Here is a 14,438-nt window from a genome sequence, read left to right on the forward strand (position 1 = left end):
TTTTTTCAAACTGGGTAGGCACAAGTAATCATGATTTTTTACTCTCTCAATTATTTTCATAATTCTAATTTCTCTCTTTAGTTGAAGTTCAAGAAGTCGAGGAATTGGGTGAAAAAATTAACAGTGGGGAAGTAGAAGTGTGGGCATGGAAGGAACCATTGATTTTGCGTGATCCTGGACATCGACAGAGTGGAGAGAGGGGAGATGCTGGCGTTGGCAGCAGTAATGGAGCCAGTGACAACTTGGGGCACTGTGAGAGCCATTCTCTTCTCTCAGAGCAAGCAGTACAAGAAGCAGAGGCAAAAAAGCTGAGAGACGAAAGGATGCGTAGCTGTGGGAATGAAAGAAATAGACGACCTTTTGAGAATGAGGATCACACAGATGGCATCAATCTGGAAGCATCTTGGGGAAGGTGTGAGAATAGCAGCTCCATTCCATTGTTACACCTGGTGAAGCAGCTGCTTAGGTAAGCTTTATCACAGCCTTCATTTATATGGAAATAGGGTGGTTTCCTTTAATTTTTTTACTGCCTAAATCGAAAGATTATTACTCCTGGAGTACGTATTTCACGCTTTTAGATTTTTAAATCATGATATCTATTTTTCGTGATTAAATGAAAAGTGAAAATTTTCAAGGGCGCGAAAATGCGACGGGTAAGTATGAATGCCGGGAAAACTCCCGTGTGACGTCGTTCTGGTTCCCGCTGCCGCAAGTGAGGTGACCTTGGGGCGAGGCTCTGAGTGCTGATACGACGCAGGATGCTAGCAGGTAGCAGAGTACCATGCTAGCTGGTAGCGCATGGCTTAAATGAGGATTATTAATACCTTATCAAACGAGGAAAACTTTCCGACCTTGGCCAGTTTTAATAGGTGATTATTAAGACATGTTTCCCTAAGCTCTGTGCCTCATGCATGCATTGGAACCTCGGGCGATGTAAAACTCCTATCTACTAGTATAGACACAAGGTCCCTGTGACGTCACGTGGAGTGGCATCGCATAGGCACCAATCTGGCCTTTTTCAAATGAGGATAAAATTGACCCTTGCCATTCGTCTAAACCGGTATTTCTAAAACCAAATAATTTGTATATAATGAATACACTAATGGTGAGTAACGAATCGCAATCAATGCCTTTCGTTTTCTTTGATGAAGGAAACTACCCTATTGAGAAATAAATAATGAACTTTTATAGGTTCCTCAACTTTATTTCATTCAGCCTACGTTTCAATTTATTGTATTATATTCTGATACAAGTGAAGGATAAGTTATTGTAATGGTAGGAGGATAGGTAGTGGAGATTAGTTAATGTATGTAGCGTTGGATAGTTCTCCCCTGTTGTTGCTGTCTTGGCATTGATGAGTTTTGGGTCTGCCAGAATTGAGTAAGGAGGAAAGAATAATCAGGATAGGTTTTATACTGTTATATGTGTCATGGAATCCTTCTAATATGAATTTCTTACTGTCTCATCTACCTCCTGTTTTAGTATAGTGGTCTCAGTTGGTTGTGTGCTGAATGCTCAGCTGTGGAGGAATAAAATATGCTGGGCATGAAAGCAAAGAGGGAGCGAATCTTGCTTTGTTTGGAAAGTACAGTTTTTATTGGATTGATATGACGATACTTTGTTTCTACGATATTTTATTTTTTGGATTTCAAATGAAGATATATAAAATTCTGCATTGAAACCTAGGTTGTAAATATTTAAACCACAGTAGTGGGCCGCCTTGACCATCTAGCTGTCTCAGATTCTACTGCTAAAGTATTTTCGTTATATTTCGAATTCAGCATTTTGCAAATATAGTACACTCCCGATTATCCGGGGTAACGATGGGGAGAGATGGCACGAATAATCGGAAAACACGGATAATCCAAACTTTCAGTTAAATGTCTTTTAATGTTCATAATTTACGTAAAACAAACAATATATTATTATTTATGCAGTTATTGTGTTGCTTTAGAGTGCTTCCAGGACTCCTTGAGAGCTTTCTTCGCCAGTTCGCGATCTTTTTTTTAGCGACGATAGCGTGGATGTACTCGTATTATTAATGCTTTGTGTATGGCCTGGTTTCGAAAACAACGCATCCGTGGCTGTGTGATAACGGATACAGGAAAAAGGTTTGCACGAATGCTTCAAAACCACTGCTACACGTCGCAAACTACACTGTCAGGCACTACGCCACGTACTCGCGTCTCGCACAAGTTTCCCGGGTTGAAACTGCTGCGGGACTTGTATCCGTGATCAAGGAGCGCGGTCGCGCACTGCGAGGCTTGGAAAACAGGAACACGGTGCTCCCGTGAATGCAACTAGAGCGCGATCGCTTCCGTTTTACGAAGGGGATTCTAACGGAAATGATAAGCCCCGTATGTCCTAGCATTGATGCAGTAATTCTGGTGATTTTGCGTAGGATTTTTAAAAACAAAGATCGCGGAAAAATTGAGCGAGAGTGAAAATCATGCACGGATAATCCGCAACCCGGATAAACCGCAGCCGGATAATCGGGAGTCTACTGTACATTGCAAAAACACGTTTTTACGATGAAAGAACCGTGGGACCACCTAGGCTTCTAAAAATTTTGCTAAAGGGGTGTCTAAATATTTACTTTCGAGTGCATAATCCCAAATAAGAATCCTGCCTAGTGCAGATTTTTTCATCTTATCCCGCTATAATCTTTCATGCATATTCCCCATTAAGAAGTGTTTTTATCAGTTCCATTTTTTCTTTCCGAGTAAAATGTAGGACTAGATACTTTTTAAACATTTTCGTTATTTTACAACAAAATATGCATGCTAGAAATATGCAGAAGCCATTTTATTCATTCAAATCAATGTTTGCAACCTATTGTGGAAGATGAATGCTGTAGACATTGTAGTTTGCACTAGGTTGAGTTACAAAGTTCATGACGTTGAAAAAACGGCTAATTTTATGGTGCACAGAGTTACTTATTGCACTGGTTTGTCTACAGTTATGATTTTTTTGCAAAACAAACAATATATCGGAATTGAGAATAAAATTTTCTTTAAAATTACATATTATTCATATTTATGGCATGCACTTAAGTCCAGGGACAGTGCCGGTTACCAGGAAGCAAAGTTTCGCGTGCAAGATGTGGCAACGCAGCATTTGTTCGCTCCGGCATATTTTTTTAATGCCTATATATAAGGTGAATTTTTTGGTGCGCGGAGTCATTTATTGCACTCGCGTGTCTTGATTTTTTAATTTTTCATGAAACAAAAAATAAATCAGAATTGGGAATAAAATTTCCTTGAAAATTACGTGTTATTCATTATTATGGCATGCACGTAAGTCCAGGTATAAATTTGCAAAGTACAGCGGCACATCATTTTGACGCCAACAGTAGGGTAGAGGTAACTCAAGGTGTTCCTCGAGGTTCTGTTCTGGGGCCCATTCTGTTTACAATATCTGTCACTGAGTTATGTGATATTTTATCAAAACTCGCAGGTGCCCCCCACCCCAGTACTTCATTCCGATGGCACTTATGTCATTTTTTCTGAAGTGGATTTTAATACTGCTACCAATAAATGTAAGTCTGTTACAAGTAACATTGACATATGGTACTCAAGCACTTGTCTTAAGCTAAATGTTGATAAGTCACAAATTATTGATTTTATAAACAAGAATAAATTTTCTCATGAAATTAACATTCAAATTGATCAAAAACCTATGCCAATGGCTGCCACTGTCAAATTCCTTGGATTGCAGCTTGATGCTACTCTAACATGGAAATCTAATATCCAGACTCAGCAAGCAAGTAGAGTACCAAGTGTTTTTAATTTAGATGTATGAGGTGAATGTTATCCCTGGAAGTTCCCTAGAATCTGCACTGTTGTGAATTATTTTATTTCCATTTAACCTTTTGTTTGTATTCGTATTGTTTTCTGGTGCTCCTTAATTCATACCGACAGAATTTTTTATTGCAAAAAAGAGCAGTTAGACTTATGGCTAATGCCAATATTCTTGCTCCTTAAAGACCTATCTTTAGGAAGCTGGACCTCCCACCCTTCCCTTGTATTTTGTATATTGTATGTCTTCAGCAATATTTATCAATTTTAGACAAAGAACACTGGAACAATCATTATATAATTGGTGCCAAATACTTCTATGTGCCTTTAGTGCATATAACAACACCCATACATGGCCCAAATTCTATGGCTCACAGGCTTTTCAATACCTTGCCAGATAATATAAAACATGTTTAAGCATCTTCTACTGTACAAAATGTACTACAGCATCAGTGAATTCATTAATGATTGATTTTTTATTGCCTATATACTTTTATATTTTTGTTTTACTGGTCCGATGTTATTTTTATAAGGATCGCTAGATTATTGAAATTTATTATTACTAATAAACTCACGTTTCATTTCAGGAGTGTCTCCTCCCTCACTCAGTCTCAGCTATGGTCTCTAATCAGAGAAAGTGGTTCGAAAGATGGAGAAGGGCATTCCAATCCAGATCGTAGCGGTACATGTCGAGCCCAAGTTAGTTTTTCTAGGCAAGGGACAACATCTTCAGCAGAACCTAAGGAGCAGGAATCATCCAAAGGGTCAGCGGAAAAAGATACAAAGGACTTGTCTCCCAGTTTGAACTTGCTATTACGTTTCCAAAGGCTTCTCATTGCCCACTTATATCAAGCTCAGCAGGTAAAAGGAATGTCAGCAGATGGAGACTCGTCAAAACCTCCTGGAGCTGGTACAAGAGAAAAGAACCGAAATCATCAAGGTTTGTGCATTTATGTACCCTTTGGAATTCATCATCCATATTATTATTATATAATGGTTTGCTCTGTCATCTTGCCCACAATATTTTGTCTTGATACTAATCTGTACAATCTACTGCCTTAAACTTTATTTATCAGCTCCTTGTTAATCTCTTAGTAAACCATGATCACTTTCCAAAATGGTTTGCACTGACCTATCAAGCCCTGGCTTTACTTGACTCCACCGCATTGACTCTTAATTCATCAGTTACTGTATGATATAATGGTTTTAACACAGCATTCTCTCCTTTATCTTGCAATGACATAGAGCTCTTGGTAATTAAAGAATAATATTCCTTTTTGGCACCTGATAGGATGTAATTGGACTCATTGCAAATTCTTGAGTATTATTTCTCCAGGGCTGATTACACTCTTTCAGAGATGGGAAATCTATTCATTGCTAGTTATGTTGTTATAACTTATTGTTTTTTTTCAGATATACAGCAAGAGGCCCTTGGTGCTGAGTCACTTTTGGGAAAATATGTCCATTTAGTGTGTTGCCATGTGAAGGACACATTGCATATTGCTTCTAGGGTTGCCTCTATATCCCAGAGACATTTTTCTTCTGTTGCGTCTATTCTAGAATCTGATGTTGTAGGTAAGTTTTGAAAATTTTAATCTTTTATCATATTAAAAAATATATAAAAATAATATTTAAAAAAATTTTAATGCATAAAAATATTAAACATTTGTGGAAGGACCAATTTTTTAAATCACATTTCACTACAGTAGTTGATATTTTCCATGAATTTTCAATAATTCGTTGGGTAATTTAGAAATGTATTTTGAACATGAATCGATCCTTTACTTTGGATTTAATGCAAAATGATGACGCCTATTTATTTGAAAACTTTTTCAAAAAAGAGCAATAGTGTATAGGATTTTTGCTTCTAAATGATTTGTCATCCATTCTTAACCCTCCGTCAGAATGCTCTTTTTTTCTTCTATTCCAAGTTTTTTTCGGGAGTTTTTTAGCATTTACAGTGCAACCCCATTAAAACGAGACCCCATGGTGCTCTAATAAATGCTCGCTATAGCAAATTGTCACTTTACCGAAGGTGGAGCAAATAATAACCAATAAACCTATTTTCAACTCTTGTAAATGAATGGGATTGGTGTGGCGACGGAGACATTTCTGTCCAATACACTTAAGTATAAATCCAGACGAAAGGCGATGTTTCTTGTATCACTAAATTTCCTTACATTAATAACAAACTAGTCATTCAATTTATAAGTGCTGTACTAAATAAAAATCATGCATAGCATTGCTTTGTCAATGCACAACCGACGAAGCCATTTTTCTATGTACGTTGTGCATTTACATGATCAATCTATTATTTTGATATTTTCCGCTGAAAATTCAAAGTATTGCTGATAAAACAGTATTGCAGTTATTTAATGCCTCAAATGCTTCCATTGGTGTATGTTTATTTTTCCCGTACATTTCGTGGAAGTTGTGTGAAATAACGTATCGCATTTGTTTCTGCTGACGAAAAATGTGGAAGGTGGTAGAACGATCCTGCCTTAGAAGATATTTACTATCATCCAATGTAATATCTTCATTATGTGTCCTAGAAAATCTGCTAAGCATGCATAATTATGTCATTAACATTCCTGTTTTTTTTTCAAAAAAAAAGTTCTATTTTGAGTGTCTTTTTTTTAAATTTAATAAACTAAAAGTACAGCATCAGATTTTCAAATGTGTCATATGTTATCGCTAACAGCGCATTAGAAGCTCCTCCTGGAAGCATAATTGCAAGAAACGCCCTGTACTGCAAGGGTTTTGTCGGGGAGTAGGTTGTGAAAGAGTTCCTTTTTGTCTGCATTACATCACGAGGGGAATACTTCTTAAGATATTCTGTTGGGATAGGAGTCCTTTCTTCCACGGGTTTGGGTTTACACCGCAGGCTTCACCAGCAATTATGAAGGGAGATAACACTTTCATACTTTAAAATAATACATATAACCAACCTTCCAAAAACTTGAAGTTCTAGATTCTCAATCTATCGCTGAAATACTCCGCTTAAGCCTTAAGCATAACCCCTCTTCCAGGAGTTCCCAAAGATTGAAGTGGGCTGAAACCACTCGAACAAAGCACCTTCCAACTCTTCATGTTCTGCATTCTTCGGGCGCCTTTGCTGTGATGGTTTGCCCTCCAGCACTACAATAGACCTAATGTTTTCTATGTTTTCTTTTAATTGTGAAGAGGGAATAGGAAGCTAAATTAATTACGTCAAGCTCGTATTTCTCTATTATTTTCATTATCTCGCTTAGACATACTTTGCGTTTTATGGCTATGGTGTCTACCTTTAAATGCACTCTATTCTCACAACTCACAGGCATACGCGTATCCTGTCAATTGCTTTCTGCCACCCGAGAAACAAAAGAAGATCCAGCATTGGCGAATGTAATGCCGCAATATTTTCACCAAAATGAACGACTTATTCATCAAATGACAGTTTACCACATGAATTTGAGACTGAGAACTCCATGTTAGCTTCATTTCTAACAGATCTCCAGCGATTACAGACATTAGGGACTCTTGGTTAAGCTTTTCCGGCAATGGAAACTCTTGCTATGGCGAATGTCAACACCAAAAGGGCCTCGTAAAAACGATTTTGTTTTGCATGCTAAACATAGGGTCAATTGACGGTACTTCAGCTATCACTCGAAATGGCGGTGGTCTCGCAATAGCCCGTACTCGCTTTAACGAGGTTCAACTGTTACTCACTTCTATCAATCGATAGAGGAAGAAGCCTGTTTTTGGCCTTATTTAGAAAGCAATCGAAAATAACAGGCTATGTGCATAAATTATGGTATATTGTTTAATTTTCATGAATTAAAAAAATTATAAGAAAGAAAAGTAAAAGTTTGGATTATCAGTGTTTACCGATTATTTGTGTTGTATTTCCCCATCATTTGCCCATAATATTGGGAGTTAACTCTTAGTGGAGGTGAAAAAGAAATCAGGGTCAAAGGTAAAGGGCGATTGTGGGAATGGCAGGGCTGTTTCAAAAGCTACGCCATATTCATTAGGCTGGGGTGACTCATTGTTGGTTATAATCTTAATTTTAATTAGAATATGAGTCAAAGTATGATAAATCCTCATTAATTCAAGCTCTGGTAATTCATCAATTGATTTGGTGTGGTGGCTAGTGTATTGGTTTCCTACACTGTGGGTCTGGGTTTAAAACCTGGCAGTATTAGAGATTTTTCAGAGAATGCCCAATCCCTGCTTTGTGGAGGGCACTTCAAACACAGTTCTCTATTATTGAGATGGGACATTAAGCCTTGGTTCCCTTTTCAGCTTTTATTTGGAGTAGGCTATTGGCAATGCCAGGATTCTCTCTACCCTTTCTACAAGTGGCATAACTGTCGGGGAATGAGGGAATAGATCCCCACACCAAAGCCTCAGAGAAATAAAAATATATTTAAAACTATTGTGTAGTTTTGACAGATAATGACTGCATCTGATTAAAGTTAAATTTTTACCCCTAAAACGATGTAAAATGTGTTTCCAGGATAGTCATTTTTCAAAAATTTTCCCAGAACTCCCCCCCCCCCTTGCTTGGGGGACGGGGGTCACTCCAGGTCATCTCATCCCTCCCCTAAAGCATATTCCTAGTTACACCACTTCTTACTACCATACTCTTCCCTAATGGAAAAAATGTCTTCAGCTGTCAGTTGCCTCCTCTAAATACGATACCTTACTTTCATGTACGTCTTTGTTCATTTGACATGGAATATGAGAAATATTTCGATTATGAGGACTCATAAAACTATGAATGTGAAATCTTCATGCTCAGTGATTTTTCAGGCCTGCTGCATTCACAATTTATTTTTTAAGTTAACATAACTTTGATTCATAATTTTGGATTTGTAATTCATACAATTAATTCAAACTGTTTCAGGCGTTCTCTTGCCAGAACTTGTTCTGTGTTTGGTGTTGGTTGGTACTCAAGGACTAGGGCTAAAGGCTGGAGGTGTTGTAATAATTGCATCCGACAGAGGGATACATCCACCGCCCCAATCATCTCCCCTTCTACTTTTGCACCTAAGATCTACTTGGCTGCCCTCTCTTGCATCTCTACTTGAAGCCCTTGATAGGTTTAACCGCTTAGCACCTGGGGTACTTCGTGAAGACTGTCAAGATATGGCCTGGCCAGGAATTGTTGGTGAGTCTTCTTAATGTTTGAATTTATTTTTTGCCTTTTTTCAAAGGCTAAGCATGGTAAGAAGCTATAACAAATAAATTTGGGGAAATTGGAGGATTGTTTTTTTATAATTTGACCATCACGTTCCGTATTCACACATATCAAAGGTAGAGTGGAAAAGATAAAGGATATTCGAATTTGTGGAATCTCTTCCAACCATCTTTAAGTTCCTCTAAAACCCTTTCCATTTAGAGCTTCCACTGTTTTTATTAAAAAATATATAAAAATAAAGTTGACTGTTGCTCTCCCTCCATAAAATTTTGGCTAGCTTTGTTATCTTGAGTGCATATATTTAATGAAGTAACTGCAATTAGGGTTTTTAATGTTTGAAGGGTTAAATCAGCAATTATATCCTTAAATACTAGCCTTGAATACATATTTCTCCCTTGCATGTTAATAGTGGCACCAAAATGTCCATCAGCAACTTTGAAAACTGGTGAAGAACTACCGCTGGTAAGGAAAGCAGATCTAGAGAATCATAACCGCGATGGTGGACTCTGGCTCCTTATCAACGGCAAGGTGTATGATGTCCAGGATTTCAGGTCGGTGCTTACTTTTTTATGAAGAAATTGAATGATGCATAGGTTATTTTTTATTAATCATATCCATCCATATTGAAATTCTTATACTCTTATGTTTCTTATTCTATTAGAAATTCACTGTAATCCCGATTATAATGGTTTTTATTAATGAAATTAAAAGTCTTTCTTTTGTACAGTTTATTGTTACTTGACTCTATGTCTAATTAAATGTTTCTATTACTAAAGCCATTGAAAATATTAATTATACCACATGAATTCATTCAAATTTGCACCATATTTATCAACCATTAAGAGGAATTTCTATTGTAGAAGCGAAGCCCCTTGTGGCAGTGAATTACTTCAGCGATATGCTGGTCGTGATGCTACGCGTGCCTTTGAATCAGCTGGTCACTCTGCAGAAGCAAGAGACACAATGCAAGCATTCCTTGTTGGTCATTATGTTGACCCTGAGCAGGAAGAGGTACAACAGGTAAGGATTTTCAGTGATTATAAAGTACTCTAGTTTAGGTGACATCCACTACAATGCACTCTTGTAAGCAATGTGTGTTTTTTATTTTTAAGTATAAAACTTAAATTAAACAAATCTTCATTTCATAAGATAAGATCATTACCTTTAAATACCCCTTTCCTTGGACAAGCCTTCTTATAAAATACAGTGGAAGATCAATAATCCGGAAATCTAAATAATGGAATTATCTAAACCATGGAAGGTTTTCTCGTGTTTTACAAAATTTCTATTTTTTAAAGTTACATTGCCAAAAATACAGCAATCTTAGTCATTTAATTGCCATCTCAGAGCCTGGCTGTCTTCAAACTACATAATCCCGCAACAGCTAGTCAACTAATTTGCCATTTTCTTCTGCAAAATATTTAACGTGACTTAGAATACCTTGATATGATGATATGGTGATTTAGGACAACAGAATTTACGGCAGCAACGTATAACGTCTATTCCTCAAACTTTCCGGACTTAATGAGAGAGGAGTCAAAGTGGGATGAAGTTTACATAGTGAGTGCCACACGCCCAAAATTACTTAAAATCTATCTGTGGAGATGTGCAGTTTTTTGAAAAATATGTGATGATTGAATGATAATTGTTCATTTTCCTCCTTGAAGTACGATTTTCTGATTTTCATTCACTGAGTTCCAACCATGACAAAGAGGAATTCTACCGACATCTTTTATCTACAAAAACTCATTTTGTAACAGTGAGAATCAACAACAACTTTGTTTTTACAACATTTGTTAACAACATTTTTCTTCAGATGCTATTTTCCATGGTGAATGCACTCTTTTCCTTTCAGAAGTTCATCTTTTTTTCAAAAATCCACGAGTGAAATAGCCAGTTGCTGCAAGTGTGGGAGCATTGCTTTTTATTATTGCAGAGTATTTTATATTGTATGTGTCAATCCCTTTTCACAAGTAGATGTTCTCAAAACATTTTTAACCTTTTCTAATGGCCCATGTTTGAAACCTTAGATTGAGATAAGCAGTTCCGTGAGAGGAGTGAATGGCCACCCTGCATTATGTTCTCCAGGTGGTCGTTAAGTGGGCGACACTCACCGCGAAGCCCACAGCTTGAAGGGTCTCTCTCCAGATGAGTCATGCAAACTACTGTACAGGTGTTCTAATCAATTCATGAATTATACTCGTTCCCTTTAAGGACAAAGAACTTTTTCAAATGTTCTGAATCTCTTTTAGTCTAGTCTTTAATCATAAATTTTATGAATTTGATTGGGTTTTCTCATTATTTCACCCTTTCCTCAACAATGCATCATTTCCGCTGATTCCAAAGCACGCTCTGGAAAAAATATTGTGTTGCAGTGTTGCATACATCCAGGTAACTAATCTATTCCCCAGAAATACCATTAATCAGGAATGCATCTGGTCCCAAGCATTCCTGATTATCGATCTTCTACTGTATTTGCTCTGATAATCACTGTTGAACTGTCACATTATTTTGTATATTTCCTCTCATAGAACTGGATGAGTCCAACACAAGGTCTTGTCAATTCCTTCATTTCCTGTGTAATTAAATTGAATTTAACTTAAAAAATATTGGGGTGAATTGTTTGTGCTTCTCAACTATATTGTCCTGGAAGAGGGCTTTCACTATTAAATGGTGTTTAAATGTGATTACACCCCGTTTCCACTTCTTGTGCACTTTTTTCATTGTGTATGTAATAGATTTTTTACAGTGTTGTAATTTTCTCTTGCACATCAGTCACTTGCTTGAAATACATATTTTTTATAGTGTATTTATTCATTATGGAGTATGTATCTGCTAAATTGGTGCTTAATTTTTGCAGGAGGTCAATGTCAACTCTGTGTCCTCACCATTGGTGGATACAGAGCGAGGTTTAGCATTTTTACTCGGCCTACATGCAAGAATGTTATCCAAAGGCCCACCCAAGCAGCCACCAGAGCAGGAAGGAGTTTCAGGGCAATGGATTGGAGCACCTTTCTTGCATGGAGGTTTACATGCCTTGAAACCACCGGACCCTTTTACGGAGGATAAAGGGGAGGCTGTTGCTAGCACTGCCCCCGCAGTCAGAGTTGGGGGATCAGCTTCAATTGGAAGCACTCCCATTGCTGGAACTACTCCAACAGGTAAACAATCAAGTTTCTCTATTTATTTACTTTTGTTATGTCAATAATTGGATTGGATTTTGCATTCCATCACTCTTATATGTGATTACTCTTTATGTTATTTTTTTAGTTAATCTACACATCAGTGTTACATAATTCCTTAGGAAGGCAGCATAACCTATTACCTACATTCTCCTGTTCCATGACTTTATTCCTTTTTTGGCCTATAACTTACCTCTCTTGATTTTATACTTGAGCCTCATTCTCTGTCTTTCCCATCCTGATTTCCCTTTCATGCACCTTATCCCTTTGGCATGTGCATGTTTCATCTGCACCTTCTTCCACCTATATATGTCGGAAACAATTCCTTCTCCTAAACCCCTGTGCTGAACAGCCACTCAATACCTTTCTTTTACTTGCATCTTGTTTTCTTTTTCCTATTCCGACCTGATATCTCAAAGATTTCACAAAATATCAATGTAAAAATGAAACTCAGACAAAATTCCAAGCAAAAAAATAAGGAAGTTGAATAATATGTAGAGATCTGTGAAATTCACATGATATGATGTTGCGATATAAAATTAAATAATGCTAAATACTGCAAAATCGGTAAATAAAACAAAATTCCCCTTTTTCGTGCATTTTACGTGAATTAGTGAAAAAATCACTGTTAATGAGTCATAATCGATTAAATCCTGTTTAATGTTGTTGACGTTCATTAGCTCTATCTCATTACGATTCAAAGGTCAATTGGCTTGTTTTGTCTCGAGCATATCGCATTCGCATAACTTTGTGCAATGTAGTGATTTCTCCACTGGAATTTGCCGTTAAGTTTATAATAGCCTCCTTTCGATTCACATTAATTAATCTTAAAATTTTCGGAAACATCTAGAATGATGCAACTTCTCTCAGGAAGAATAAGATATCTTGAATTAATATTGTGCTGAAGGGAATTTAATACGGCTGCAGAATAGCAGAAAATTACGCTTTCAGATAAGCCGAATTTTCACTGGTCACTGTCCTCAGCATGGTGCCGTGCTTTCAAATGACTAAGGTCATTTGAAAGCAAGGCACATGTCTTCAAATGAGTCAAATTGCTCCATTACCAGCATGGCGTCATTGACGGCCTCCGTGGTCATCATGGTGCTCATTTTAATCGGGCCCAGCGGTGCACTGTCTTCGGCGTGAAATACACACAGTGTTACATTGAAGCCGCTTTCAGATTAGATGACTCTCTGGATTTCACGGTGTCCTGCCGGGAACGGCAGCCAGCAGAAAGTCGTCTTGTCTGACAGTGGCCTAAACTCAAGCACCCGGCATGCATCAATGTCAAGCAGTAAATTCGGTAACTCACTGTGATGCAGTAGACAGCGTTATTGGATAACTTGTTGCAGAAAAACCTTAAGTGTGGGCCTAATGTATTTGTACAATATTTGTCACACATTCAAAGCTCTCGAGTTACCTTCTTTAATTAAAATGTTTTTTTTTCACAAATGAAATAAGTATGTATATTATGAGTGAATGGAGAAGTTTTTTTATTTTTGAAAGTGCTATATTATTCATTGATTGTTGCCACAATTTCCGTTAAAAATAGAGAATTAATAATGATATTATTTACTTTAAGGTGATTCCAAGGCTCTCCCTGTGCAAGAAGACTTAAATCCTCCTAAGGTGTCAGGAAAACAGCAGCCTGCTGGGTATAGCTCAGTCACTGGAAAATTAGGGAAAGAGATAGTCTCAACCAAGGAAGATACTTTAGACTTCCTGCAGAGTTTAGCAGATGGGAGATTACATGTTAGTTATATTTAAATGTATTTTTTTCATTTTGTGATTTTGTTATTTATTATAAATTTGAAAGTGCTAACTAATTCGAGCCTTCTTGTCTTCTAATGTTAATTTAACTCTCCATTAATATGTCTGTTACATCTAGCAAATGTGTAGTGACTCAATTTTTCTTCAGTTATAACTTCAGAAATCATTCCAAGACTTTCTTAAATAATATAATATGATAACTTATTGGCATGCTTTTTTCAAATGATGCATATTTTCAGGAGCCTCAAGTTAGAGCCTTGATGCAGTTAGTTGAGCGTCATTGCCGTCTGAACCATCTTCTTACGCGAGCTGATTTTCCATCAGACCACCCATTAGAGGAAGCTGGTCGTCTCCTGATGGCTGCTCTACTTTGGCACACTGGATTAGCTCCACAGGCACTGATACTGGTTCAGAAAGGTATTTAGTCATAATCTTGCTATGTATTAAGTTTGTAATACATTCATTAAGATTGCGTAATGAAGAATTGTTCAAGTTGGAAATTTTTAA

At 37.2% G+C, this 14,438-nt stretch overlaps 1 protein-coding gene across 4 annotated transcripts in view; it reads left to right on the top strand.

Moving 5' to 3' along the window:
* Window positions 1–14,438, top strand: part of LOC124156259 (E3 ubiquitin-protein ligase HERC2) — a 149,075-nt gene that overhangs the window by 36,825 nt on the left and 97,812 nt on the right. For all 4 annotated transcript variants that reach the window (XM_046530682.1, XM_046530685.1, XM_046530684.1 and 1 more), the window contains exons 19-27: window positions 82–466; window positions 4,385–4,737; window positions 5,211–5,372; window positions 8,686–8,949; window positions 9,389–9,530; window positions 9,840–9,999; window positions 11,840–12,140; window positions 13,744–13,913; window positions 14,171–14,348. In XM_046530682.1, coding sequence (XP_046386638.1) covers window positions 82–466; window positions 4,385–4,737; window positions 5,211–5,372; window positions 8,686–8,949; window positions 9,389–9,530; window positions 9,840–9,999; window positions 11,840–12,140; window positions 13,744–13,913; window positions 14,171–14,348 — 2,115 coding nt within the window. The remainder of the gene's footprint in view (window positions 1–81; window positions 467–4,384; window positions 4,738–5,210; window positions 5,373–8,685; window positions 8,950–9,388; window positions 9,531–9,839; window positions 10,000–11,839; window positions 12,141–13,743; window positions 13,914–14,170; window positions 14,349–14,438) is intronic.

This window comes from Ischnura elegans, chromosome 3, assembly GCF_921293095.1.
Source record: "Ischnura elegans chromosome 3, ioIscEleg1.1, whole genome shotgun sequence".
In the NCBI taxonomy this organism is placed as follows: domain Eukaryota; kingdom Metazoa; phylum Arthropoda; class Insecta; order Odonata; family Coenagrionidae; genus Ischnura; species Ischnura elegans.